Raw genomic sequence first — 26952 nt, 5'->3', positions numbered from 1 at the left:
TCACCTGGGGAGTGTGCTAAGCCTGGCCGCCCGAGTGCTGCCCCAGCCGGAGCAGCGGAGCGCGCGACGGAGGTGGCAGCCGCTCCCGCAAGTGGCGGCAGCTGCGGCGGCAGAGGGCGGGAGGAAGGAGACCCTGGCTTCCCCGGGGGCCAGGCTGGGGCAGCCGCGAGGGACCTGGGGGGGCGCTGGCTTTGGCCCCGCCTGGGGCAGGATGGTGAATCTGGAGCCCTTGCACACAGGTGAGGGGCGGGGTGAGTGAGTTCTGACAGGTGTCACTGCGCGTGGGAAGGGACCAAAGACAAGGACACCATTTGCGCCGCGCGAGGGGCTGTGTGGGGGCTAACTCCCGGGCGGCCAGGAGAGGGCGATGTGGATAGCGGGTCCTTCCGGGCAGGCGAGGCTAGGTCGGTGTTGGGGGCGGGGAGGGGGTAAAAGAGGCAAGTTTGGAATATGAAACCTTGCAGTACAATAAAGAGGGGCTTGAAGTTCCTGAAGCCCCAGATCTGGGGAGTTAGACCGTGCGTGGGCCTTGGGTGTGCTGAAGTTCTGGAGTCCCAGGAGGTTGCAGGAGATGGGTGGTTCACTCACTCAGCTAGGGTGTGGACCTGGGAGTGCATACGTGTATCCACATGCTGCGTGTTTGGTGTCCGGGCACCTGTGTGAAATGCAGGCAAAGTGGGCATGGGGGGTGCCTAGGGGAAGTGGGTAGGGCGGAGCCAACCCAGAGGCACACCTGGGGCAGATGCCATGCCACAGGATCGTCACTGACTGGGACTTGTGCAAGCATGTGTTTGTGTGTGTCAGGAGTGTCTGACTGTCCCCCATGTGTGGTGAGGGAATTGGTGGAGCAAACCCTAAGGAACCTGATGAGTCTGGGACCGCACGTGTTCCAGATGTGTCTGGATGTGTTGGAGGCGTGTCCACTCACATTACCCATCTGTGCTGTGGGCTCAGTGCATAGCAGCAGGCCTGTATCCTAGAGGGGAGGGTGACAGGCACATCTGAATCCAATATCCCATGAACTCCTTTCCTGAGGGCTAGGAGCCCAGGAAACAGAAAGGCCAGGATCAGTTTCCCCTACATGGACAGATGAGAGGTGGGTGTGGAGAGACCCACCATTCACTCTCTGATCCATTCACCCACAGCTGGGCTAAGGATGCTACTAAGCGAAAGGGTTGGACTTGGTGATTTGGGTTGAGGTGGGGATGGCTGATGTTCTGATTAGCTGCCTGAGGTGTTAAGCAAGGAACAGAGTCAAAGTGGAAAAAGCTGGACCTAATTTAACTACTCAAAGCCTGGCACCTTACCTCTCGCACACACAGTGCAGGGACCAAGTGATTTTTCTTTAGGACTTCAGGGTTGCTGCAGGGATTGTGTTAATTGTTCTAGAAGAGCAGAGAGGTGGGGAGGAGGAAGAAGAGAAAGAAAGCAGATCTTCCGAGCCACCCCACAGAGCAGAATAAGCTAGATCTTCCCATCTTCCAGCACTCCTGGAAACAGATATCAGTGGGGGCCCAAGGAGCCCGTGATGCCTAGTTCCACTGAAGCTGTTTCCCAGCAGGCCTAAGTGCAAGGGCAGCCGGCAGAGAGATATTGGCACTCAGTGGCTGCTGCCCCAGGATTTGCCAGGAAGGACTAGGTGAGGCTGAAGGAGCCATCCAGCTGGGTGTCGTCCAGTGTCTGAGGAAAGTCTTCAGATCCAAAGCACCACAAACAACTGAAAGCAGCTGGGACAGGGCCTCTGAGCAGGCGTTTCATCCCCACTTCCCATCAGGAAGGCCAGTGCTCAAATCGGAATCAGTCTTGTCCAAAGGTACCTCAGTAGAAAGTGGGGCGTTCTTTAGAACCGAGATCAGGGACTTCCTGGGGGGTTTTCCACCTTCCTGTCTGCTGGAGGCTTCTCTTCTAGCCTGGGGAAGTGGGAGGAGGTGGAACAGCTGGATCCTGGCAGGGCAGCAGCCTGGGAACTGGGAGGATCTGATAGAGAGCAGGAGAGAAGAGAGGTTGGGAAGAGAAGGCCGAGCCCCTCCAACCGTGCAAGCTCCAGGTGGATGCTTCTCAGAGATCCATACAGCTCTTTCGCTCTACATCGCTGTGGGCAGAGTGCGCTGAGCCCAGATGGGGTGCTTCCTCAGGATGGGGGCTCACCTACCTTTGTGTGCATCGCCTGATTGACCCCTCCACTTGTTTTGAAGGCCTCCCTGCCACATTCTTTCACCAGCTCCCCCCAGGGTTATTGGCCTTCCTCCATGTCACTCACGATGCCTTGGCCCCTCTGTGGTGAGTGCTCACCATTCAGTGGCAGAGCCGAAGGGTCTCTGGTTTGGAACTTCCTGTGCTATGCTTGCTTTCTCGGCTCACCAAGGGCTTCATTGTAATTTGAGACAAGGTCTTGCTACATAGCTCAGGCTTATCTCAAACTCAAATTAATCCTCCTGCCTCAGCTTCCCCGATTCTTGGATTACAGGCATAAACTACTATGCCAGGCTTTTGGAGTCTTTGTAGGGCTTTTCGGTGGGGGCCCTGCTGTGTGTGTGGAGGGAGCGATCCCCTTCTTTCTTTGGATTGTCTCATTATAGTCACCCGGGTGGGTCTCTTAGCCTAGGGTCCTCTTAATTTTAGAAACCTGTCCCTCCACAGAAATCCTATATTCTGCCGCTCCTTGAAGACTGACATGGCCCCCGGAATTCCCAACCTCAGGCCCTTAGGGGTGCCTCCTGGTTGGTTTCCTGGAGTAGCATCACTGCGGAAGGAGGATGATAGCAGTCCACCAACCTGGATAGAGACTTGCTCCTGGGTCCCCTTCAGAGGGCTCCATGACTGTGTGGCCCCTTGAGTCGGCTCCATGTTCTTTCTCTGATGGCCTGGGGACAAACTCTGATTCAGGTTTACCACAGCCTCCATTCTGTGTTCTTAGAGAACCTTTCACTGTGGAGCCTGGAGATCTGAAAGTGACACAGAAGTTCTCAGAGAGAGGGGGGCTTCCTGTGCTCAGGCCTAGAGGGACAGACAAGAGCCAGTCAGCCAGAGGGTCCCAGTGTCTGGCCTTGCCGGGTCTTCCTGTTTCTCACTGTCAGCTGGGGGAGGGAGGCAGTGTCCCAGACCTGTGCGAGATGGAGCTCAGGAATGCCATTTGGGTCAAAAGGCCTGTCAGAGGGAGGGAGAGGGGAAAAGTCTACACCAGAAGAGTTGGAGCCTTAGCTGGCTCGGAAGCGGCACTTCAGGGTCCCAGGAAGTCTGCCTTGTAGAGGGACCCACAAAAGCAGGTGTTTGAGGAAAGAACCCAGATGCGAAGTCTAGTCCCTTCCTAGGATAGGATAGGGACAACGGGGGTGGGGGGGTGTCCCATTTGCTCAGAATAGCCTGGACTCAGGAGGACACTCAGTCCACTGCCTGGAGAGAGCATTGCCTTGGGGCTTGTGTTTCCAGGTATCTATTGGGGGAACTACTTCTGACCAGGCTACAGGAAAGCCAGGCCAACTTCACTCTGTGACAGTGCCAGATGAGACAGATCGGGGTCTACATGAGGTATCTGGGTGCTTACACTCAGCAGCTGAGCCTCCTCAGGGAAGGGAGGGTGGCAGAGAGCCGACTCAGACTGAGATAAGAGCGCAGCCGAGCTGGCCCCACCCCACACCTCTCTCACTCACCCCCGGCAGGCAGTGCTGTCCGACAGGCGAAGGGTTATTGCCAGCGTCTCAGGGAGTTTCGGTGTTGGCCCATTTTTAGGCTGAGACCCAAGGGTTCGTCCCACCCATCAGCATCAGCCTCCTACCCAACAAGAACAGGTTCTTAGCATCTGAACACGCTGGGGACGCAGGAAGGGAGAAGGTTTCCAGGATATCTCACGGGGCCCCTCAAGAAGTCCCACCCCCTCCCTGGAGAGTCAGGCTGTCACCAGGCCAAGGCAGCGTGAGAGGGGCCTTGCATGTCTTTAGAAATAACTTTTAGACACAATTAAGACTGAGCTTTAAGTTTATTTAAAGGACAGGGAGAAAGTTTCTTGGTGTAGAGCGATGGAGGAAATGGATGTTAGAGGAAAGTTGGGGTGACGGGCAACAAAATAGGCTCAGCTCAAAAAACTACCTGTTTAAGTCAGTCCTCATGGTGTAGGCGTGTATTCCCAGCTCCTCCTGGGAGGCTAAAACAGGAAGATCACAAGTTCAAGTCCTGCGTGACCTAGAGTGATCAAAGCTAGCCTGAGCAACATTGAGACCCTACCTCAAAATAAGGAGAGCTCACCGGGCAGTGGTGGCACACGCCTTTAATCCCAGCACTCGGAGGCAGAGGCAGGTGGATCTCTGTGAGTTCGAGGCCAGCCTGGTCCCCAAAGCAAGTTCCAGGAAAGGCACAAAGCTACACAGAGAAACCCTGTGTCGAAAAAAACCACACACACACAAAAAAGGAGAGCTCTGGGACTGTCTCAGTGGTTGCAGGAATAAGACTATAATTCTATTTTCAGTAATGCACACACCAAGCTGTCTGTTTAAATGTCCAGAGTTTGGAATAAGCTGATTTGGGAATTCTGGGAATTCAATGCAGCTTCACTGTCCCCCAAGCTTTTTCTGTTCCCATGAGCAGTTTTCCTCTAAAGGCAGAAGCTGAGCATTCTAATGGCCTCCTTGGTGAAGGACAGTCACAGAGGTGCAAGACTGAAAGCCACAGAAGTCCTAGGGAATTGGGAAGGGCTAAGGGAGGGGCATGACCAGGATGCAAGAGGGGACTGGAACTCGTGTCTAAGCCCATGCCATTTAGTAGGCATCCACTTTATTTCCAGTCTCACTTCATTCAATCTTGTCCATGTCCCTGGGAGGTATGTTTATCATCCCTGGTTCTGGGTGAGGAAATTCACATTGTCATTTGTAGCTAGGGTCCCTTGGCTTCTTAATGCTGGCATTGGATTACACTCTGATTTGTCTGCTGCCAAAACCCATGCTTGCCGGGCGGTGGTGGCGCACGCCTTTAATCCCAGCACTCGGGAGGCAGAGCCAGGCGGATCTCTGTGAGTTCAAGGCCAGCCTGGTCTCCAAAGCGAGTTCCAGGAAAGGCGCAAAGCTACACAGAGAAACTCTGTCTCGAAAAACCAAACCAAAAAAAAAAAAAAAAAAAAAAAAAAAAAAAAAAAAAACCCATGCTCTAAAGTCCTGAATTCTGCCTCTGCTAAAGCAGGTTCAAAACCAGCAGAGACTTTCCTTCTGTGAACAGTGGCCGTGGCCCCTGCTAGTTCTACATATGCATGCATATACTGTCTGGAAAAATTAACATCTGCAGCAGGAGAGGCTAAGGTTCAAGGAAAGCCTCCCAAATGCAGAGCAGAGGGGGTGTTCCTGAGACTTCCATGACCCCCCAGTGCAGCATGGCCGTCTAGAAAGGCCCTACAGAGCTCTCACTATATACTCGGGTATCTTCCTTCTATAAACAGTGTCCTCCAAGCCATAGGGACTCCTAGAGTGACCTTATTTCTCCCCACTTCTGGTGCATTTACTGGGGTCTGCATCTCTGCTTTGCCTGGCACCACAGTCACTTCATTACAGAGCTGTAAATATGTTTAAGAGCTCCACACATTAGTGCCATACCAAAAAGAAAGAGGCAACGCTTTTTCTCCTCTGTTCCTGGGGCAGAGGTCTACTCTTTTCCCTCATCCTGATCATCTCCAGACCTCGGATGTCTACTGTGCCAACTGCCTGATTACCTGATGCAAATTCAGGCTGCCTCTGAAACTGGGATTGGCTGAGGAGCCTCCTATGCAAATGAACTCACCAAGACTTTATCTGGTTTGAAAGAGTTAAAGAGCTGCCCCAGAGAAGAGGGTGCGGTGGGGGTGAGGAGGGGGGGGGTCCATACAATTTGAATAAAATATTCTCTGTCTTAAACGGCAGGATTTGGATGGTTTAATAAGGAGAGGAGCTGAGAGAGTGAGTTCAAAGTTGCCTCTTTCTTTTCCTCAGCTGACCGGGGAGGAGGTTTAGGGCCTCTTAGGTGGTGGCAGCTGTCTGTTATGGGTAAATGTTTAATTTATTGCAATGGAGCAGAGTGGAGAGGCCAGAGCAGCAGCACTCAGGGACCCTGACATGGGACCCTGAGCAGGTTTGCGTTCTCAGCTGAGCAGTTTGGAGGAACAGAGAGCAGGGAAGGAGCCTGAAAGGGCAAGGTCTCTAAGAAAGGTGGCAAGGAGGTAGGGTTGATTTCCCAGGTAGTGCACTGATCTCTGAGAACCAGACAGACAGCAGGACTGGGGACAGAAAGGTAAGACGGGCAAACTTTGGTTAAATATACTTACCTCCTAGGGTAGCCTTTGACATAGAATGGGGAACGAAAGAGTGTTGTTTGATTTGTATTTATCATTATTTTATTATTTTTTTTGTGACAAAGTCTTCTCTAAGTTCAAGGCTGGTCTGGAAGTTATGGTCTTCTTGACCTAGCCTCCTGTGTGCTGGGTTTATAGGCACGTACCACTACATCTGGATTTCTAGGAAACTTTAAGAAGATACATTCCCCTAATTCCAAAAGAAATTAAGGGTGGAGATGGGCAGTTCCCCCCCACCCCCGCCACTCTAGGTCCTTATCCTTGTTAAATTTTATCCACTATGTCCAGGTGAGGGGAGGGTGCTGATGGGTGATACAGAAGGTGACAGACCCTGCAGTAGCTGTGAAGAAATGGAGGAAAGAAAGGCCAGGCTAGGAAGCTAGCCCAGAAGGAGGAGATTTGTGCATCCAAGCTTATGAATATTCTAATGGCTGTGTGTTTGGGAATTTGAAAGTCTGATGGTTGTGGTAATTACACATTCATCTTTGCTGTTTAGTTAAAGCCATGTATGTCACAGAAAGAAAAATGGTGACCTGTTATTAAAGTCAGTCGTGTTTTTCCTGCAGAGATCAAGATGAGTGGGGATGTCGCAGATTCAACGGACACCCACAGCACTTTCAGCCAGGTGGAGTCAGGTAAGGTGTTCTCTTCTGGGATGAGTGGTTAGGAGACACTGTCCAGCAGTGTGGTGTCTCTTGTTGCTCAGCATTTCAGATCCCAAAGCTGGATCATGGGCCCTGAGGACCTCTCTGGAGATACCAGGGCATGACTCTGGGGCCTTGGAAAAATAGATATTGACCTTGATAGAGCAAGCCTCTGTAACCAGGCCAGGAAGGAGCCAGAGCCTTGGGGGAAAAGGACAAAAAGTTATCAGGGAAAGTCACTCTTGTAGTGCTGGACATTAAACCCAGGGCTTTGCAGATGCTAGACAAGCAGCATTCTACCACTGTATCCTGTGACGTGTGTGTGTGTGTGTGTGTGTGTGTGTGTGTGTGTGTGTGTGACACATACACAAGCACATTAAACCCAGAGCTTTGCCATGATAGGCAAATGCTCTACCACTGAGCCATACTCCAGCTCTTTAATTTTATTTTGAGACAAGGTTTTGCTAAATTGCCCAGACTAGTCTTAAACTCAATATATGTCTCATTAAAAAAAGACTTTTAATTTTGTTATTATTATGTATGTATAATATGTGTGCATGGGTGTACACATGTCAGAGGACAATTTTGCAGAGTTTCTTCCGCCTTCATACGGGTTCTGGGGATGGAACTCGGGTCCTGAGGCTTGTACGGCAGGCATCTTTATCCACTGAGCCATCTCACTAGGCTGCGGTGCATGCCTTGACGTGCCCTTCTAACACAGAAACAACAGGTCAGCTCCGGAAAGAACCTGTCTTTGATAGATGCAGACCAGGGTCTTCCAATTCTAAATCTTTTTTTCTGTTTGGTTTCTCTGTGTAGCCCTGGCTGTCCTAGAACTACCTCTGTAGACCAGGCTTTCCTTGAACTTACAGAGATCTGCTGGTCTCTCCCTTTGAGTGCTGGGATCAAAGGCATGCGGCACCATACCCGGCTTCCACCGGAGGTTCTTAACAGTCTTTCATAAAGAACTAAGCAAACGGGCCTGTGTACAAGGGTTGGCCTTCTGAATGGCATGTGTGTAGCTGGTATGTGAGCTCTGAGAGGGATTGGTGCTTAGACATGACCTTGCCTTGTGAAGAAAAGAACGGAGACAGGAAAGAATTGAGATGTTTCTCTCTTCTCTCTTGTTTCCACCATAGCCCAAGCCTTGGTTTGAAAATGCAGTGTAATTAAAAAGAACTTGAAGAAAGATAACTAGAAAGATAACGTTAATAGCCTCCCAACGAGGCCCCAATTAGTGTTTCATCTGGATCATTAGAGACACAGAAGTGAGAAGGGGAAGAGAATCGATGGCCGCCAAAGCTAAAGTCTATCAACTGTTCTGGAACATTTTAGTTTTTGAAGCTAAAAGAGTGACAAGATAGTTGAGGGGGGAATGTGGGGAGGGCTCATCTTCAGAATACACTTGCTTCAGATTTTTCTGCTCTTCAGTTTAACATCTAAACAGTGTCTACTTGTTTGGGTAGCAATGCATGTACAGCTACAACCGTCTGTATGTTCGCTTTATGTGGAGCAGTTGGACTAAAGCGTGTGGACTAGTTGCATCCATTTTTCAGGGCGTTGTTCACCCCACCACCATACTGGTGATGGAACTTAGGTACCTATGCATAGTAACCAAGCACTCTACCACTGGCTATATTCCTCGCCTTACTCACTGCTATTATCTGTTTATTTGTTTTTACACAGTGTTTTGCTAAGTTGTCCTTGAACTTGCTCTGTAGCCCAGGCTGGCCCCCAACTTACAATCCTCCTATCTCAGCTTCAGCTGACATTACAGGCCTGCTTCATTATCAAGCCTGACTTGGGTCAGTTTGTTGGTGGAGAAGGGTAATCGTTCTTAATTTCCTTCCCTCTCAAGAAGCTGAGATGAACTCTGCTGAAGGTGCTGGGGGCTGTGCATGTACTAATCCTCTACCCTAGAGAAGAGTGGAGTCCAGAGCCGTGGTTCTAGAGAAACTGTCCTTTTCCTGGAACCAGCTCTGCTCCCCCAGGCTCCATTGGCCTGGACACAGTTAAGCAGTGTCCCCATTGGAAAAAGACCACCCTTATTGATGGAACTGGGCTTTGCTGTCAGTTATCCTGACCAAGTTGGGGATCAGTGTGAGGAGTCAGAGTAAGACCCCGAACCCTGACAATGAGCCAGGAAGGTGGGGCTTCCACTGTAGGAGGAGGCCAGGAAGTCCAATGTGCTATGTGTTGCCTGGGCAAATTCTAACCTCCGATATGGGACTATGGGAGCTGTGTAGTAAGAGGATTAAGGGAGAGAGAATCCGGGGATGAACTAGGACTGTCAGAATCCATCCTGACATGCTGCCAACCTCACTTGACTCTTGCCTCTTCAGGAGGTAGACCTTTGAAGGGCATGGTTTCAAACAGACCTGCGATAAAAAGCTGGCAAACAAGCCAGGCAGGGTGCTGCTTTTCTGTAACCAACACTCAGAGGCTGGGATGAGAGCGCGTTGACAGTCGGAGAGTTCAAGCCCAGTCCTGACTATAAGGAGTTCCAGGCCAGCCTGGGCTACAAACTGAGTTCCTGCCTCTCCCTCCGCACCAAGAAAAAGCTACAAACAGAACTGTCTAGGTGGGAGCCCTACCGGTGCCATAGACCCCAGGAGTCTGGGATGCTTAGGTGGAAGCTCCATCTCTCACTCTCCCCAGACCCTGCCCCTGAGAAAGCCCACCAAGCAGCGGCTCCACCCCGAGAGGGAGGGTGTTTAAGATCCGTCTCACAGACTTCCCCTCGTGGTTTCCCTTCATGGCTTCTCCTCTTTTTTTTGTTTTGCTCAGATTAAACCTGGACTTATTAATTTGGCCTGATGTTATTTACTGCGTTGGCGGAGCAGCTTAATATGGGGGTACGGAAACTTTTCAAGAACCACTTACTAGCTACCTGATTTGATCATTTATCCTTGTCACAGGGACAAGACAGTCAGCTGAGTCTAAAATCTAAAATCAGTCTAAAATCCTTCACCACTGTCTTGTCGTTGTTTTTGTTTTATTTATTTGAGACAAGTTCTCACCATGCAGCTCTGGCTGTTCTGTGACTAGATGTGTAGACTAGGATGCCCTTGAACTCACAGATCCCCTTGCCACTATCTACTGAGTGCTGGGATTAAAGGCATGCGCCACTGTCTTTTTGCATCACAAAAAGTGCAATTAAAAGTGCCTGGTGCCTGTGGAGGTCAGGAGAAGGTGTCAGATCCCCTGGAGCTGGAGTTTTGGCACTGGGAATCAAACTGAGGTCTTCCACCTCTCCAGAGCTTTCCTGCTCTTCCGTAAGCCCCTTGGGGGCTTTGCTCAGTGGTAGGCTTAATGCTTAGGTGATCCTAAATTAAGGGCAAGGAAAATGAAGTAGCCAATTAGAGCAACCAAACTTCCTGGAAAGTCTTTCTGACTCTTTTTTTTTTAAACGGTGGAAAGCTTATTACCAGTTACAATGGTTACCAACTTAGTTTAATGGTTCCCTTTGAATTTTTAAAAGACACATTCACCTCCCCAGCAGGGCATGAGTTAATGGGTGGTTTGTCTCTGGGTTTTAAAGGAACTATAAGCAAAGATGACCTAGAAAACCCCCTGTATACTGGAGAGCACCCATAGTATTGTGTGAAACCCCTGGGGCATTGGGGTTGGGAGCCGGGAAAAGGAAGAGAGTTGTCGGGTCCACTCGGAGTTGGCGGGAAATCCTTGGAGCGCTTTCTCAGGGTCCTTCCCCCTTTCTGCACAGCGGAGAACAAAATGCTCAGGACCTAGATTCTCCTTTTTGCTGGCAACCAAGGAAGACTCTGGACCCCTGTCTCCACACCCCCACTAAACTCCCTTCCCACAGCAGGTATTGAAGCCTACCTCCTCCACTAGCTGCCAGCCATTGTTAATTCCTATTACTCCCTCCCGGCTGTTACTTTACCTTCACTCTGTTTTATTTATCTTGCAGTACTGGGAATTGAACCTAGAGTCTCAGGCATGCTAAGCAAGTGCTCTCCCATTGACCTGTACCCCTAGCCATCCTAGCCATGTGTGCACGCTTGCAAATGCAAGCCCATGGAGCCCAGAGGACACATCTTTCCTCAGCTACCAACCACCGTGTTTTAATATAGGGTCTCTCACTGGCTTGCTTAATTGGCTAGGCTAGCCAGCCAGCAAGTCCCTAGGCTCTTCCTGTCCACACCTCTGCCCCAGCTCTAGGATTACAAAAGCATGCCACAATGTTTTTTTGGGTTATTTTGTTTAAGATTTATTTATTTATTTATTATGTGTACAGCATGTATGACTACAGGCCAGAAGAGGGCACCAGATCTCATTACAGATGGTTGTGAGCCACCATGTGGTTGCTGGGAATTGAACTCAGGACCTCTGGAAGAGCAGTCAATGCTCTTTACCTCTGAGCCATCTCTCCAGCCCAGCCACAATGTTTTATTACAGAGGTTCCAGGGATTGAATTCCAGTCCCAGTGGAGCACTTTACCAAGCCAGCTGTCTGTCTGTCTGCTTGGTTTTGAGGCCATCAGACTGGCCTAAATCTCATGTAGCTCAACTAGCTCTTCAGGCAGGCTCTCTGTCTCAGATCTCATCTCCTCCTCTCAACAAAACAGTTGAATAAAAATATAGTCTTACCAGGGCTGGAGAGATGGTGCAGTGGTTAAGAGCACTGACTGCTCTTCCGGAGGATGTCAGTTCAATTCCCAGCACCCACATGGTGGTTCACAACCATCTGAAACTCCAGTTCCAGAGGATCTGATGCCCTCTTCTGACTTCTGAGGGCACCAAGCATGTACGCATGGTACACACACACACACACACACACACACACACACACACACACACAGACATAACATTCACACATAAAGTGAATTAAAAAAATAATAAAAAAAAATAACCTTACCCACATTTCAAAAGCCCTCGGGCTATAACTGACAGCCCCCAACACCAGCACAGCTGACCCTTGGGGCTTTTGGCCATGATGATCACTTGTAGCCTCAAACAGGAGAGAAGAAAGACAAAAACCAAGGTTTCAGGAGGAAGGAAGGAAAGGCCCATCACGACATATGCCCCCTCCTGCCTGGCCACATGTAAAAGCTCAGACATCATCTCATAGCCGTGATTAGCCCAATTTTCCCCAACAAGGAAGTTGTGCCTGAGAGGGGAAAATTAATTTGTTTGGAAGCCAGAATGGGACTCACGCTGTGTGATACCTCGAGCTTTTCATCCTGGCTCTGCCATGAACTGACTGCATATTTGGCCAACATTCCTACACGGACCTTCAGTTTCTTCTTTACAAAGGAAGGCTTTGGACTAGATCGTCTGGGAAGGCTGGCATGTAACGTCTGCTTTCAGCATGCTTTCCCGCCTGTTTGCACCTCTCTCAGGTGCATGTAGGTCTCCCAGCGAGTTCTGCTCACAGCCCACTTCCTCCCAAGTCTCCCCAGCCAGCACTGCTCCTCTGCTGCCTCCCATCGTGTTCTGTGTGGACTCCCATCCTATCTCTGGCCTAGCTGGCAGTCCACGACCACTGTGACCTCCACTTTGCAGCCTATGCTGGGCTCCGGAGTCCCTGCCCCCAGGGAGCTTTCCTTCAAGGACAAGGATTCCTGGCGCTGTGGACAGCCGTGATAAGTGGGGTCTGTTTACGAGCTGTGAGCACATTCTGGAACACAGGCACTGAGAGTGGGTGTCATTATCCTACTTTGCAGGTGGGAAATTTAAACTGGGGATGGGAAAGAGTGTTAGCTGAGGTTCCCAAGGTCTCAAGGTACGCAGCACATGACAGACTCATTTGGACTTTTCTTTTTCTTCTTTTTTTCTTTCTTTCTTTCTTTCTTTCTTTCTTTCTTTCTTTCTTTTCTTTTTTTTTTTTTTTTTTCCCCCCGAGACAGGGTTTCTCTGTGTGTAGCTTTGGCGCCTTTCCTGGAACTCACTCTGTCGACCAGGCTGGCCTCAAACTCACAGAGATCCGCGTGGCTCTGCCTCCCGAGTGCTGGGATTAAAGGCGTGCACCACCACTGCCCGGCGGCCAGTTTGGACTTTTCTAGTGACTTTCTACTCATAGATGCTAGAGGGAAGGAAAACCAAGGGCCACCCACCATGGAAAACCAGAGGATTGGCAGCATCACAGCAATTGTCTGAATCAGGAAAGGCGGTCTTGCAGGACCAGAAGGAAGATTATTCCAACCCAAGACACAAAGCCCTTCCTGGAGCCAAAGAGTGCTTGCTGGATGTCTTAGTTAGGGTTTCCATTGCTGCGATGAAAACAAAGGCAAGTTGAGGAGGAAAGGGTTTATTTCAGCTTAAATGTCCATATTGATGTTCAATCACTGAAGGAAGCCAGGACAGGAACTCAAACAGTGCAGGAACCTGGAGGCAGGAGCTGATGCAGAGGCCATGGAGGGGTGCTGCTTCCTGGCTTGTTCACATGGCTTTGCTCATCCTGTTTTCTTATAGAACCCACGACCACCAGCCCAGGGGTGACCTCACCCATAATGGGCTAGGCCCTCCCCGCTCCCCCATCAATCTCTAATTAAGAAAATGCAGCTGGATCTTTTGGAAAGGCTTTTCTCAGTTGAGGCTTCTTACTTTCAGATGACTCTAGTTTGTGTCAAGTTGACATAAGACTAGCCAGCACACTGGGGGTCAGAGGGAAAGAGGAGGGTCAGCTGCTTCTGCTGGTGAGCAGTGAGGGTCTAGCCTGGGAAAGAACACTCCCCTCCTCCTCCTTTGGGAATCAGTATTCATCACACTGGAGGGGAGGGAGGGTACTGGGCTTTGTCATTCATCCCTCCCAGTTGAGACATCCTTGTCTTATCTGTGAGACTGGATGACTAACGTCTGTCTGTGATCTAGAACCACCCAGAAGACTCAGTTGTCTGGTGGCCCAAAGAACTTCCAGTATGGCTTTAAACATGATGGGCATGTCTGTCCAGGAGAGGACCAGTAAGGCGTAGAGAGATTAGTGGTCTCCTCAGGCCTTTGAGGAAGAGTAGTGATGCCCCAGGACTGACTAGTTCCCTCTTGGGTAGAGGTCTGCTCCTTCCTGGAACTCACACAGATATCCACCCTCCCGAGTTCCTGGGGAACTAAGCTGAGGATTGCCACCAAGAGGTGAGGTTCCAGGGAAGACTAGGCAGGAGGCTGTGGGAGATGAAGGTAGCTGTCAGTTCCTATGTTAGTAAACTGGTCTTTCAAAAGCTGGAAGGGCAGGAGAAACCCAGAGGTGCTTGAGGATCAGGTGAGACTCTGGGACTGTGTGTAAAGAGGCTCCCCTTGACACCTGTTCTAAGGAGACTCGTGTGTGAGCGCGTGTGCACACACGTCCTGCCTGCTTATGACTAAATGAGAGTGGGTGTGAACACACCTTGAAAAGGCCACACCACCACAAAAACACTGTCCATCACACCGTCGGTAATTAGGAAGCGTGCTATTATCGAGAGACATGGGGAAAGTGCCTGGGACTTCAGTTTCCTTGTGGTGATGGGAATGGGGGGGGGGGACATCTGCAAAAATAAAGCAATGGGAAGGGTGTAGCTGGTCTCTAGGGCTGAGCCTCAGTCTTTCTCAGGTCCATCCCTCCCATCCTCACTTCTGCAGAACCAGGATGGGTTCCTGACAGCATTAGGATTCTCAGAGGACCTCTTACTGTGCCTCTGGTGCCCTCTGTAAACACTGGAAACCGTCCTTGGAAAGTGAGAGCCCCTGTTAAGGAGAGTTCCTATTCTCCTTGTTGCTCACTTGTTTTCCATTCCTAAGAAAAGCCAAACCCACCGGGTGATGGTGGCAAACACCTTTAATCCAGAGACAGGTAAATCTCTGAGTTTGAGGCCAGCCTGGTCTATAGAGAGAGTTCCAGGAGAGCCAGGGCTACGCAGAGAAACCCTTGTCTGGACCCCCCCCCCCCAAAAAAAAATCCAAACTTTCTCTTGGCTCCTTGTTCATATAGGAGTTGATTTCAGTGTCTGAAGTTCCTAATTCCCCTCATGGACAACTCCTGTGCTGTAGCCTCTTGTTTTGGCTAGCTTCAGAGTGTCTCCCATCTCACCTTGTTTCCGGTTTCTGTGACAGGGAAATTAGAAGGTAGTGATTCACCACCCAGGCTTCCAACTGTGACTCTGTTTGCTGAAGGTCTCAGGAGAAGTGGTCTACAGTGCCTGGATTTGCCTACTGGCCTCCAGCCCTTGGAGAATTGTAGCAAATAGAACAGCCCCAGTGGTAGCTCATGCCCTGAATGACTTCCAGCGATAGAACTGCTCATCCGTGGGGTGCGGGGGTAGCCAAGGCGGGGGTAGCCAAGGCTTGAACAAGCCATGAGCAACTGGTGGTCCTACCTACACCACTCTCTTCCTCGTGGAGGTCTGTTTAAGGCAATGGCTTCCTTCCTTTCCAGCATAATTGTCCAGCAGGTTGAGGACAGAGACAGGGCACATGTGAGCCGTCTTTACCACCTGGCTTCCCTTCCTTGCCTCTGAGTATATTCCTGTTTCCCAAACAGTCCCAAATGGAGGAGCATTTGTTTTTCCAGTCTGTCACAGATCAGTATCCAGTCCTGCTGTGTTGTGGTGCCACTGGGTGAGACACTGGGGTCTGACCTAAGAAGACCTTTTTCAGCAGCGTCCAAACAGCTCTACACCCATGTCAACAGGAAGCCCCTTGGTGTGCTACTAGCATTTCTAAGGTCTTACTCTTGCAGTTTGTACCTGACCACAGGCCTTCTTAATGCAAGTCTGCGGACCAGCCTTGGCTGGTGGGCCCCACTGCTTAGGAACACTTTGTGATTGGTAGAAGGATATACCTTGCCTTTGACCCCCTTGAACAGTGGGTACACTGGAACCTGGACACATCTTCCTATGGCCTTGATCCAGAGATGGCAGACATGGGTGGGTGATGTGGGGGCTCCAGCAGGAGACAGGGGTCAGTATATTCCTGAAATGCATGGCACCTTGTCTCGGGCACACAGGGAGATTGGGTCCTGAGCAGTGTGTCCAGGCCACTGCAGCATCCTGGGCCTTTATCCTTTAGCAAAACCCTCCTCCTCAAGAAACAGATGAAGATGGGGCAGCAGGGACCAGGGAGTTTCAGGCAGCACCTACTAATGAGTCCCATTTCTAAGCCATTTGCTATGGAATGGGGCCCTGCCAAGGACAAGAACAGAAAGGGATGAGGAGGCCCTGCTTCTCTCTCATTCCTTTTCCCAACACCCTCTGGTTTGGGGGACACAGGCACCGATTCAGAGCTGAGTGTACTTACAGGGGAGCTATATGAAATCATCCCAGCTGGGACTAAGTTTTCCCTTATGTGAGTCTTAAATGTCCAGGGAAGAGCAGGGCAGGATTAAAGTATGACCATGGTCCTCCTCTAAGGTGGCTAGATTGTATACTTAGGGACTTCAGCCACCAGCAGTTCAAAGTGCCCCTCCTGAGTTCTCCAGAGACCCGTGAGCTCACTGGTGGGGGGTCATGGGTTAAGGGCAGGGAGGGGAGGCCTTTGTGCCAAGGCAGGCGCCTGGGAAACAGAGCTGTGGGCATCTCCCAAAAAGCACCAGTGAAACACTGTTGTTGACTCAAACAATAATAGGCGCTCATTTGCATGGTGTTTTACATATAGGTTCCATGCAAGGTCTTTCATCTCCTACCACTACAACAATGGCTCCCCCACCCTCTCCTGAGTCCATTTCTGGGGGGTTTCACTGTGTCCCCTAGAATCTAGAACCTCTCCCCTCCCCTTCTACCCCTCCCCCCCACAAATACCTACCCAATCCTTGGCTTATCCCAGAAAAAACAGTGGTTGGCCTTGCCTGGGTGTGCCTGGTCCAAGTTTGCTCTAGAGCAGGTGGCCTGGCAGGTCTGACCCAGCAGGTGACCTCAGGTATGGATGCCCCACCTGCCTGCTGTCAGTTCCAACAAGGCCCCCAACAGTGGGCTTGTCCACTCCCCACCCTTGTTCAGGCTGGGAAGAGAATAGAAAAAGTCAAACCTGGGAGCCCAGAAGAGGTACAGAGAGGAGAGGAAACCGGGTGGTTGCTATGACAATGGGGTCCCACTCATCATTTGCATAGGGTGATGATTTCCATACTGCAGGGTGAATTTCCATATCCCTGCCTCAAAGCCTGTTGGGGTGGGGAGGGGGAGAAGGGAGAGGTCATTTGAAATTCAAATGAGGCTGATTAAGGGTTTCTTGAGGAGGGAAGCGTGGACAAAAGGGGTTAAGCTGGCTAGCAAATGTTGGCTCAAGGGCTCAAAGTTATCAAAGGGAGGCGTGCCCAATGCTTGCTAACTCCCTGGCGGCCTATTGCCCCAGACCCTGGGAACCTGCCTGTGGATGTTCTGACTACCTAGCCAGACAGACTAGGTCTCTATCCCCTCCTGTACCCTCTTGGTGGCCTGAGCTCAAGGGTCAGGACCACTGAACTGTAGTAGTTCTGGGTTCTGACCTTCTTTCCTCTGATGGCTTCAGGACTGGTCATGTCTGGGTTTTTATTGTCTGAGCAACAGTCTCTGTAGTTTGTTGGCCCAAGGAGATGAGAGGACAGCTGAATTCTGGACTCATCTTTCCCACTACACCATCAAAACAGGGATTGCCCCTCTTTGAGGCTGTGTTTGTGTCTCGGGGGAAGAATGGCGAACTTGAAGTTCTCTCTAGCCATGGTCAGCTCTAACCCACTGGAAGGGTGTGCACACCCCAATGTTTTCCAGGCTCTTTGAATGATGTGAATGGCTCAGGAAGGACTCTGCTGCTCTCCAGCCTCCTCTGACCTCAGGGTCATTAGTTACAGGCTTACTGCTCATTGCTCATTATTTAAAGGCTTTCTGCTCATTTTTCTCATCTATAAAATGGGGTTAGTAATAGTATCTACCTCACAGAGTCTTTGTGAGGATCAAAGTTTGTTTGTAAAACACTTAGAACAATGTTTGCCAGTTAATAATGTCATTTGTTAGTATTCATCCCTGGAGGACAAAGTGTCCATGCATGGGTACAGGTGACCTAATAGCCAATCCAGGCGACCTCTATTAGAAGCATGGACTCTGTCTCCTAGTCAAGCTGCTCTGTGATCCAGGACTCTGGAGCTAGAACCATGCTCTAGTGACTGTTGGGTGGTCAAATGGAGTGTGTGTGTGTGTGTGTGTGTGTGTGTGTGCGCGTGCGCGCGCGCGCGCGTGCGCGCATGTGTGTCTGTGTGTGTGTGTACATGCCCTTGTGAGGACTGTGTTGGTCTTAGCTCAAGTGTGTCTCCATCTCTCAGGAAATAGGGGCAAGAAGAAGGGAGGGATCTGAGGAAAGAGCTGAGAGATGGGAAATTCAACAAGACTAAATGCTATTTAAAATTCTAGAAAAGCTAAGGCTTCTCTCTTTTGCCTTCTGGAGTTACTGCAGCCACTCCAAATGAAGTTTAACTTGGCAGTAATATGGTGGCATTTGGATAATGGGTCACTAACTTCTCTAGGATTTAGTGTCCTTACCTGTAAATGACAAGTCTAGCCTCTCTAGGACTTATTGTCCTTACTTATAAATGACAAGTTTAGGATTTAGAGTCTGTCTCAGAACTTGCTAAGTATCCAAGGCTGGCCTTGAACTCCTGTCCTTCTTACTTCTATGTCCAAAGTGCTGGGATTACAGGCAGGTGTTGCCCCGCAGGTATCAGTTCTGACCTCCTGAACACACAGATGACAGACATCATGCCTCTATGGTCTCCTCTGATTAAAAAAAAAATCATATTCAGTGTGCTGTATTGATGTGTGCATATTGAATATGGCTATAATAGAGGTCTCTTTCACAGAGCATCTTTAACTGCCTTTGAACACAGACTTTACTGTTTTTCCAGGGTCAGGAGACTCTGAGTATAGATTTTGATAAGAAATCTTAGATTGCTGGGTCCTACTTCCTTGCATCAGGGAACTGAGACCCTAGATCCTTTCTGAGCTCAGGATGTTCCTTCATCTTGGCCCTTGACCATCTTGCCCAATTGGATTCTTTCTACTAATGATTTCAGCATCAGTGTTGTGTTTCACCAAGAAGAGATCCGGGGCAATGCATGGGTGCCCCAGAAATCCCTATCCGTAGCCCAGATGGAGAAGGAATGGGGATTATAGTTCCTAAGGTATCAGAAGACTGGTGAGATGGATTTCCTTTGTCAATGAACGACATGAACACTCGCAGTGGGGAGCAGGGAGGATACTGTGCTTCGGTTTGGCAGGGTCCAGCAAAGCTCCTTTGTGCCTATGGCATCACCTCAGGCTCTTGACCTTTGGGAGAAAGGAACTGATGAGTAGACTTCAGATTCCCTTTTTTCTTTTTGAGATAGGGTCTTAAAAGCCTAGGCTGGCCTTGAACTCTCTATGTAGTCAAGGCTGGCCTTGAACATCTGATCCTCCTGCCTCCACCTTCTGAGTGCTAGGATATTAGGTTTGCACCACAACACATGCCTAGCAGGCTTCAGGTTTGACCTTATGAACACGCACACAGAGAACGCACATCAGATAGCTCAATAGGCCATGTCTATTGAAGTCTTTGAGTTCTATTGTTCACATCTTTAGACTAGAGAAATGGGTATTTTAAATTGTGAAAAAGCCCCAAGTCCACACACTGATGAGATTCTGAAGGAAACTTGAGAGGTCAGGCAGTCCTAAAGCAGTGAGTAGCTCCTTTTAAAAGTGCTGGTTCTGACCATCAGTGGTTGCCACGTGGTATTGATTTTAGGAAAAAGGATAAGGGTGCTAAAATTCATTAGTGATGTCAGCCCTGGGCACTGTGTACATGATTACGGGCATGTGGAGAACGTTTTATCACCATCTACACCCTGACTGGACCAGGGATACACAACAAGTGGAGAATTGAAACTTATACCTCCTAACTCCTAAGACAGTACTCTTCTCTCAGTTCATCCTGGCTTCTGCTCTTCAAGCAGCTTCAAAGGTTCTCCTTCGGTTCCTTCTAGACATCTCCTCCTAAAGAGAAGGTGGCAGGAATGCTGTTAGAAACTTTTGTATTTGTTATTTTTAATTATGTATATGTGTCTGTGTGTGTGTGTGTATATGCATGTGATAGCAGGTGTCCTCAGATCCCCCTGGACCTGGAGTCACAGGTGGTTGTGAGCTACCAGATGTAGGTGCTGAGACTTGAACTTGGGTCCTAGAGGATCAAGGAGTGCTCTTAAGTACTGAGCCATCTCTCCAGCTCCTAGAAACTTTTCATTTTCATGTCAAGAGGAGATTGAAGACTAGGATGATGAACATTTGCAGTACATCCAGTAAATGCAAAGCAGCCTTGAAAATGACCCTACAGCCCACAGCCCATTCACAATGTGTTCTCAGGACAAAACCTTAAAAGGGGGCCATACTTTCTAGTTCACTGGTGGAATTAGTTATTTATTTGTGTGTGTGTGTGTGTGTGTGTGTGTGTGTGTTTTGTGACCGAATAACTTTCCAAGGGCCTACCTTCATAATTGCTAGCTTAAGAAGTACCAGCAATTTGTCAAATTGTCCTATAGTGTCACTGCAAGTCCTACTGGGGTTATACTTGGGGAAGAGCTGCTGAGAACCATCCAGAAATGGGAGAGGCCCAGTCTCGTCGCTGAGTGCTCCTCGCATTGTTTACCAGGCAGAAGTGAAAAATCCTGCTGGAACAGTTCTTGGTTTAGGCTTCCACCTCCCTCACCCAGAGAATTGTTCCCCAGGCAAAGTCACATCCCATGGCTGCCAAGGCCATGCAAAGCAGGAGGCCCATCAGTCTGGGTGTCAGCTCTCTCCGTTCAGAGGTGGGAGAGCAGGCCCTCTTCAGGGCCCAACTCCTGGTGTTGGGGAGGCCTGGCAGGCAGCACAGCTCACTTGCTGGCCTAGTGTTCATCAGATACCAAGGGGCGGAGAGCTAGAAGCAGGAGCTGCCCCACAACTCACACCTCCTGCATTCTGACCCTTTGGTTTCTTCTCATCTGTGGGGTGTTATGACCACCCTGGCCTAAGGGGAATCTACTTAGAATTCTGGAACTCAAGAATTCAATGTGCCTTTTGCCCTGTTTTGATCACCTGTACTCTGTACGCTAGGATGCTGGCTTCTTATTGAACCCCAATGCCTTCAACTGTGGCCTCTGCCATCTTACTCTGTTGAGAGCTTCTTGGTAGAGATGAGGTCTTGGGTAGCAGGTAGGACCAAGGTGATTTTAGAGTTGGGAAGCTAAGCTGAACCTTAAATGAATGCTCAGACATTCTCTGAGTTTGTGCTGTTGGCAATGGAATTGTACTAGAGTGGGAAGTCACACCACATTAGGGTCAGAGAACTAGAGCTTTGGTCTTCCCTTGGGGATCATTCCCAACACATGCCAACACTTTAAAGCTTCTGTCACTGTGGGTGCAATGACCCACCAGCCAACCCAGTGGACTGTTTCCTGAGCAGGCTGGGCTGGGCTGTAAATTCACTCACGTTATGTCTACACGTATCTCGGACTTGAGAGTTGGAAGATTGTTTCAGGGATACTTGAGACTCAGCGTCTTCCTTTGTAAAGTGAAGTAAATAATCAACCTCATCTTCCCTAAAGCCCAAAATCTACCTGGGTAATCCCCCTGGGATCCTGGCAGGCCCAAGAGCCAAGGTTCCAACAAGTTTGCCTCACCTCTTGTTTCCTCTCTGTGGAGACCTCCTAGGCCACAGATTCATAAAGACTAAAAGCTAAAAGAAGCTTGCAGAGACCCAGAAGGTGGCCCTTAACAGTTTAGCATAGATGTCCCGCACTCATCCCTAAGGTCACAAACAGGAGGTTCTGGACAAGCTTTGGGAGACCTCTCTGCCCCTCCCCCCCCTTCCTTCCGTCACTAATCTTCTGTTTGTGTGAACAACAAACTGAAGGAGGCAGGCGAGCCTCACTGCATCTCAAGAGGCACAGGGAGGACCAGGGAGAGGGGAAGAAAGGGCCCTTATACCTTTTGATCCACCGCATTCCATCCCGGGACTTTTGAGAGGGAGAGAACTGTAGAGATCATCTGATAGCCCTTTGATAAATCAGTGATGTCGGCTCAGGTGTCCCCAGGGCCACAGCCACTGCGGGCTCTCCCGTGGATAATTCCAACAGAATTCCCCTTTACCCCAAGGTGAGGCCCGCTTTCCCATAAGCCCTACAGACCCTCGTTCTCTTCGGTTGGGTCTGGCTAAGCTTGCCTCTCTTCCACACCAGACTTGGGGAAGGACAGAAAAGAGCAGCTGCTTTCATCACTTGTGTCTGAGCTGCTGCAGCAGCTTTAGGTGTCCCCTCGTGGAGTCGGTTTTCAACTTTTACTTAAAAAAAAAAAAAGTTTAGTCAGGGCTGGAGGGATGGCTCAATGATTAAGAGCATTGTTGCTCTTCCAGAGGACCCAGGTTCAATTCCCAGCACCCACATGGCAGCTCACAACTGTCTGTAACTCCTGTTCCGTGGAATCCAACACCCTCACACAGACATGCAGGCCAAACACCAATACACATAAAATAATAATAATTAAAAAAATTTTAGTCATATGGACAAGAGAAAAATAGTTGAAGAATTACCTTCTCTCTCTCTCTCTCTCTCTCTCTCTCTCTCTCTCTCTCTCTCTCTCTGTGTGTGTGTGTGTGTGTGTGTGTGTGTGTGTGTGTGTGTGAAATAGTCCCATATAGCCCAAGCTGGTCTCAGACTTGCTACATAGCTGAGGATGACCTTAAATTCCTGATCCTCATGTATCCACCTCTGAAGTCCTGGAATTATATAGGCCTGTACCACCATACCTGGCTCATCTGTATTTTACTATTATTTTAATTTACTTTTACTTTTTAGAAACTCATTGTTATTTTATTTATTTATTTATTTATTTATTTATTTATTTATTTATATATTTATTTATGATTATTTTGGAAAGGGATGCTTGCCCTGACACTTGTGTGGAGGTCAAAAGTCAACTTGCAGGAATCGGTTTTCTCCTTTCACCATGCAAATCGTGGGATTAAACGTAGGTCTCAGGCTTTGTGGCAAGGGTCTTTACCTACTTAGCCAACACACTGGCCCCTTATCTGTATTTTTGTTTTTCTTTTCTTTCTTTCTTTTTTTTTTTTTTTTTTTGGTTTTTTCGAGACAGGGTTTCTCTGTGTAGCTTTGGAGCCTGCCTTGGAACTCACTCTGTAGACCAGGCTGGCCTCGAACTCACAGAAATCCACCTGGCTCTGCCTCCTGAGTACTGGGATTAAAGGCATGTGCCACCACTGTCCGGCTTATCTGTGTTTTTTCAGACTTATTTATTTTATGTCTATGATTACTTTATATTAGTATGTGTATGTATACCATGTTCATGCTTGGTGACCTCAGAAGTCAGAAAAAGGCATCAGATATCTTAGAACTGGAGTCATGGATGGTTGTGAGCCACCATGTGGGAGCTGGAAACAGAACCTAGGTTCTTCTACAAGAGGAACAAGTGCTCTTAACCACTGAACCATTTCTCCAGCCACCATACTCTGTATTTTTTAAAGATATAATTGCTATTTATTCATCTATGCTTAGTCAAATTGATACTGATTTATCATGATGCAATCAAGTATGAAATATCTTTTTACCGTCTTTTTTTTAATGTATTGATTGTGGCGTGGGGTATGCATGTGTGTGCCATGGTGCATGTGAAGGTCAGAGGACAACTTTCAGGAATCACTTCTTGCTTTCTACCTGGCTGAGGCCAGGTCTCTCTTGTATTTGCTATGTAGTGTATACCAGGCTAATAGCATAATAGTTTCTCAGTGATTCTTCTATCCCTGTCCGCTCTCATCATAAGAGTACTTAGAGTACAGATGCATACCACTGCATCCAGCTTTTTACGTGGCTCTGGGGATTGAACTCAGGTTGTCAGGCTTGTGTGGCTTGTGATTTTACCCACTGAGCCATCTCCCAAAACCCCCTCCCGGCTTTGAGACAGGGTCTCACTATGTATCTCTGGCTGTCAAGGAATTCACTATGTAGACTAGGCTGACCTTGAACTCACAGAGGCCTGTCTGCCTCTGCCTCTTGAGTTCAGGGATTAAAGCATGAGCCACCATGCATGTCAGAGTTCCTGAGCCCATCTTTACAAATATTGTCAAGCAAAGTAGTGGTCATAGTGAAATACGGAGCCCAAAGGAGTAATCAATGGTCTATTTCAGCTTAACCCTTAGCCTGAACCATGGGCTTTTTAGTAGGTGAATCTTCCCAGTCGTCAAAAATGGGAATAGTAGTTCTTTATACAGCTTTAAGCCAGGCTTGGTAACACACACCTGTAGTGCCAGCACTTGGGGGCAGAAGCAGGAGGATTGCCACAAAGTTGAGACCATCCTGATCTACAAACTTTATACTTCCTATACTTGAGGTTCAATTCTGTGTCCTAGAGATACTTGTATTAGACCTACTGATCTATTCCCAGAGATGTCCTGTCTGTAGCAGATGAAGTTCCTAAAAGCTCCTTGGTTAGATTCTGACTATAACCCATTCCTCAGATGGGCACATCAAGACAAATCAGCCAAGATATCTAGGGAGAGAAAACTGGGGCTGTAACTCAGCGGGAGAGTACTTTCCTAAGCATTTTGTCCCGGTTGCTCCAGCCATTTGTTTCTGTCTTATTTTATTTAGTTTCATTTACTTTTGTAACATTTTTTTATTATTGTGTATCCTTTCAAAAACACAAAAAGCAGAGGCTAACCCAGTCAGCCCCCCTGCACTCAACACTCACTCTCAGCTGCTGTGGAATTCCCGCCATTCCTGTTGCTGGAATATTTTCTTGTAAATTACAGACATTGTAAACTCTCAGCTCTAAGTGTGGGAGTATGCATCTTTAAAACGTAAAAGACATTTTCCTTTTCAAGCACAATTATCATTTATTACACTTAACAAATTGAGCCCTCATTTTAATTCTTGTGGTGGTTTTGGTGGTCAAGGATCTTAAAATATGCCACTTGAGTTTTTAATTGCAGGGTGTATCAGTTGTGATTATTTCTACCCTTGGCTCTAGTTTGACACTGGCTACTAGGATTGTTGACAAAAGTCTGTATCAGGATCTGCATTGTAAAAGTGGGGTGTATCTGTTCAATTTGACTGCTTTCACTGACTGTCCACGCTGGATAGAAAAGCAGATTTTCGGTTTGTTTGTTAAAACAATTTCCCAATTGGAATAAACCTGTGGTTTACTAATTTTAAAAATGATTGACATAAAAGGGCTGAGAAAGAACTCAGAGAAACATCACCCTTTACAATAGCCACAAATAATATAAAATACCTTGGGATAACACTAACTAAACAAGTGAAGGATCTTTTTGATAAGAACTTTAAATCTGTAAAGAAAGAAATTGAAGAAGATATCAGAAAATGGAAGGATCTCCCATGCTCATGGATAGGTAGGATTAACATAGTAAAAATGGCAATCTTACCAAAAGCAATCTACAGATTCAATGCAATCCCCATCAAAATCCCAACACAATTCTTCACAGACTTGGAAAGAAAAATACTCAACTTCATATGGAAAAACAAAAGACACAGAATAGCTAAAAGAATCCTGTATAATAAAGCAACCTCTGGAGGCATTACCATCCCTGACATCAAGCTCTACTATAGAGCTATAGTAATAAAAACAGCTTGGTACTGGTATAAAAACTGACATACAGACCAATGGAATAGAATTGAAGACCCTGACATTAATCCACGCACATATGAACACCTGATTTTTGACAAAGAAGCCAAAACTATACAATGGAAAAAAAGAAAGTATCTTCAACAAATGTTGCCGGCATAACTGTATGGCATAACTGGACGTCAATATGTAAAAGATTACAAATAGATCCATATCTGTCCCCATGCACAAAACTCAAGTCCAAGTGGATCAAAGACCTCAACATAAATCCAGTTACACTAAACTTAATAGAAGAGAAAGTAGGAAGTACTCTTGAACACGTTGGCACAGGAGATCACTTCCTAAATATAACACCAGCAGCACAGACACTGAGCACAACAATTAATAAATGGGACCTCTTGAAACTGAGAAGCTTTTGTAGGGCAAAAGTCACAGTCAATAAGAAAAAAGACAGCCTACAGAATGGGAAAAGACCTTCACCAACCCCACATCTGACAGAGGACTGATCTCCAAAGTATATAAAGAACTCAAGAAACTAGACATCACAATACTGAACAATCCAATTAAAAAATGGGCTGAAGAGCTAAACAGAGAATTCTCAAAAGAAGAATCACAAATGGCTGAAAGACATTTAAAGAAATGCTCAACATCCTTAATCATCAGAGAAATGCAAATCAAAACGACTCTGAGATACCGCCTTACACCTGCCAGAATGGCTATGATCAAAAATACTAATAACAGTCAATGTTAGAGAGGATGCAGAGCAAAGGGAACACTTCTCCACTGTTGGTGGGAATGCAAACTTATACAACCACTGTGGAAATCAGTATGGCGGTTTCTCAGAAAATTGGGAATCGATCTACCTCAAGACCCAGCCATACCACTCTTGGGCATATATCCAAGGAATGCTCAATCATACCACAAAGATACATGCTCAACTATGTTCATAGTAGCGCTATTTGTAATAGCTAGAACCTGGAAACAACCTAGATGCCCATCAACTGAAGAATGGATTAAGAAAATGTGGTACATATACACAATGGAGTACTATGCAGCAGAGAAAAACAATGACATCATGAAATTTGCAGGCAAATGGATGGAACTAGAAAATATCATCCTGAGTGAGGTAACCCAAACCCAGAAGGACAAACATGGTATGTACTCACTCATAAGTGAATTCTAGATATAAAGCAAAGAACAATCAGACTGCAACCCACAGAACCAGGGAGGCTATGTAGCAGGGAGGACCCAAGGATGGCTGTGGCTTATAATAAGTTTTGGGTTTACTCAATTACTGGGCAAGCCTCAATGAAACATTTCACAATTAGGATAAGAATTTATACTGTATCAAGCTAATAATAGAAAAATAAATTTAAAAAAAAAAAGAGAAAATAGGAAAAAAAACGATTGGCTGATTGATTACCGATGGGATTGGGGAA

General features: G+C 47.9%; 1 protein-coding gene across 1 annotated transcript in view; it reads left to right on the top strand.

The window, feature by feature from the left end:
- Window positions 1–211: 211 nt before the first annotated feature.
- Pou2f3 (POU class 2 homeobox 3) overlaps window positions 212–26952 on the top strand; it is an 86943-nt gene continuing 60202 nt past the window's right edge. The window contains exons 1-2 of the mRNA XM_059266849.1: window positions 212–239; window positions 6874–6942. Coding sequence (XP_059122832.1) covers window positions 212–239; window positions 6874–6942 — 97 coding nt within the window. The remainder of the gene's footprint in view (window positions 240–6873; window positions 6943–26952) is intronic.

This window comes from Peromyscus eremicus, chromosome 7 (genome assembly GCF_949786415.1).
Source record: "Peromyscus eremicus chromosome 7, PerEre_H2_v1, whole genome shotgun sequence".
In the NCBI taxonomy this organism is placed as follows: Eukaryota; Metazoa; Chordata; class Mammalia; order Rodentia; family Cricetidae; genus Peromyscus; species Peromyscus eremicus.
This window is presented reverse-complemented; position numbering and strand designations above follow the sequence as displayed.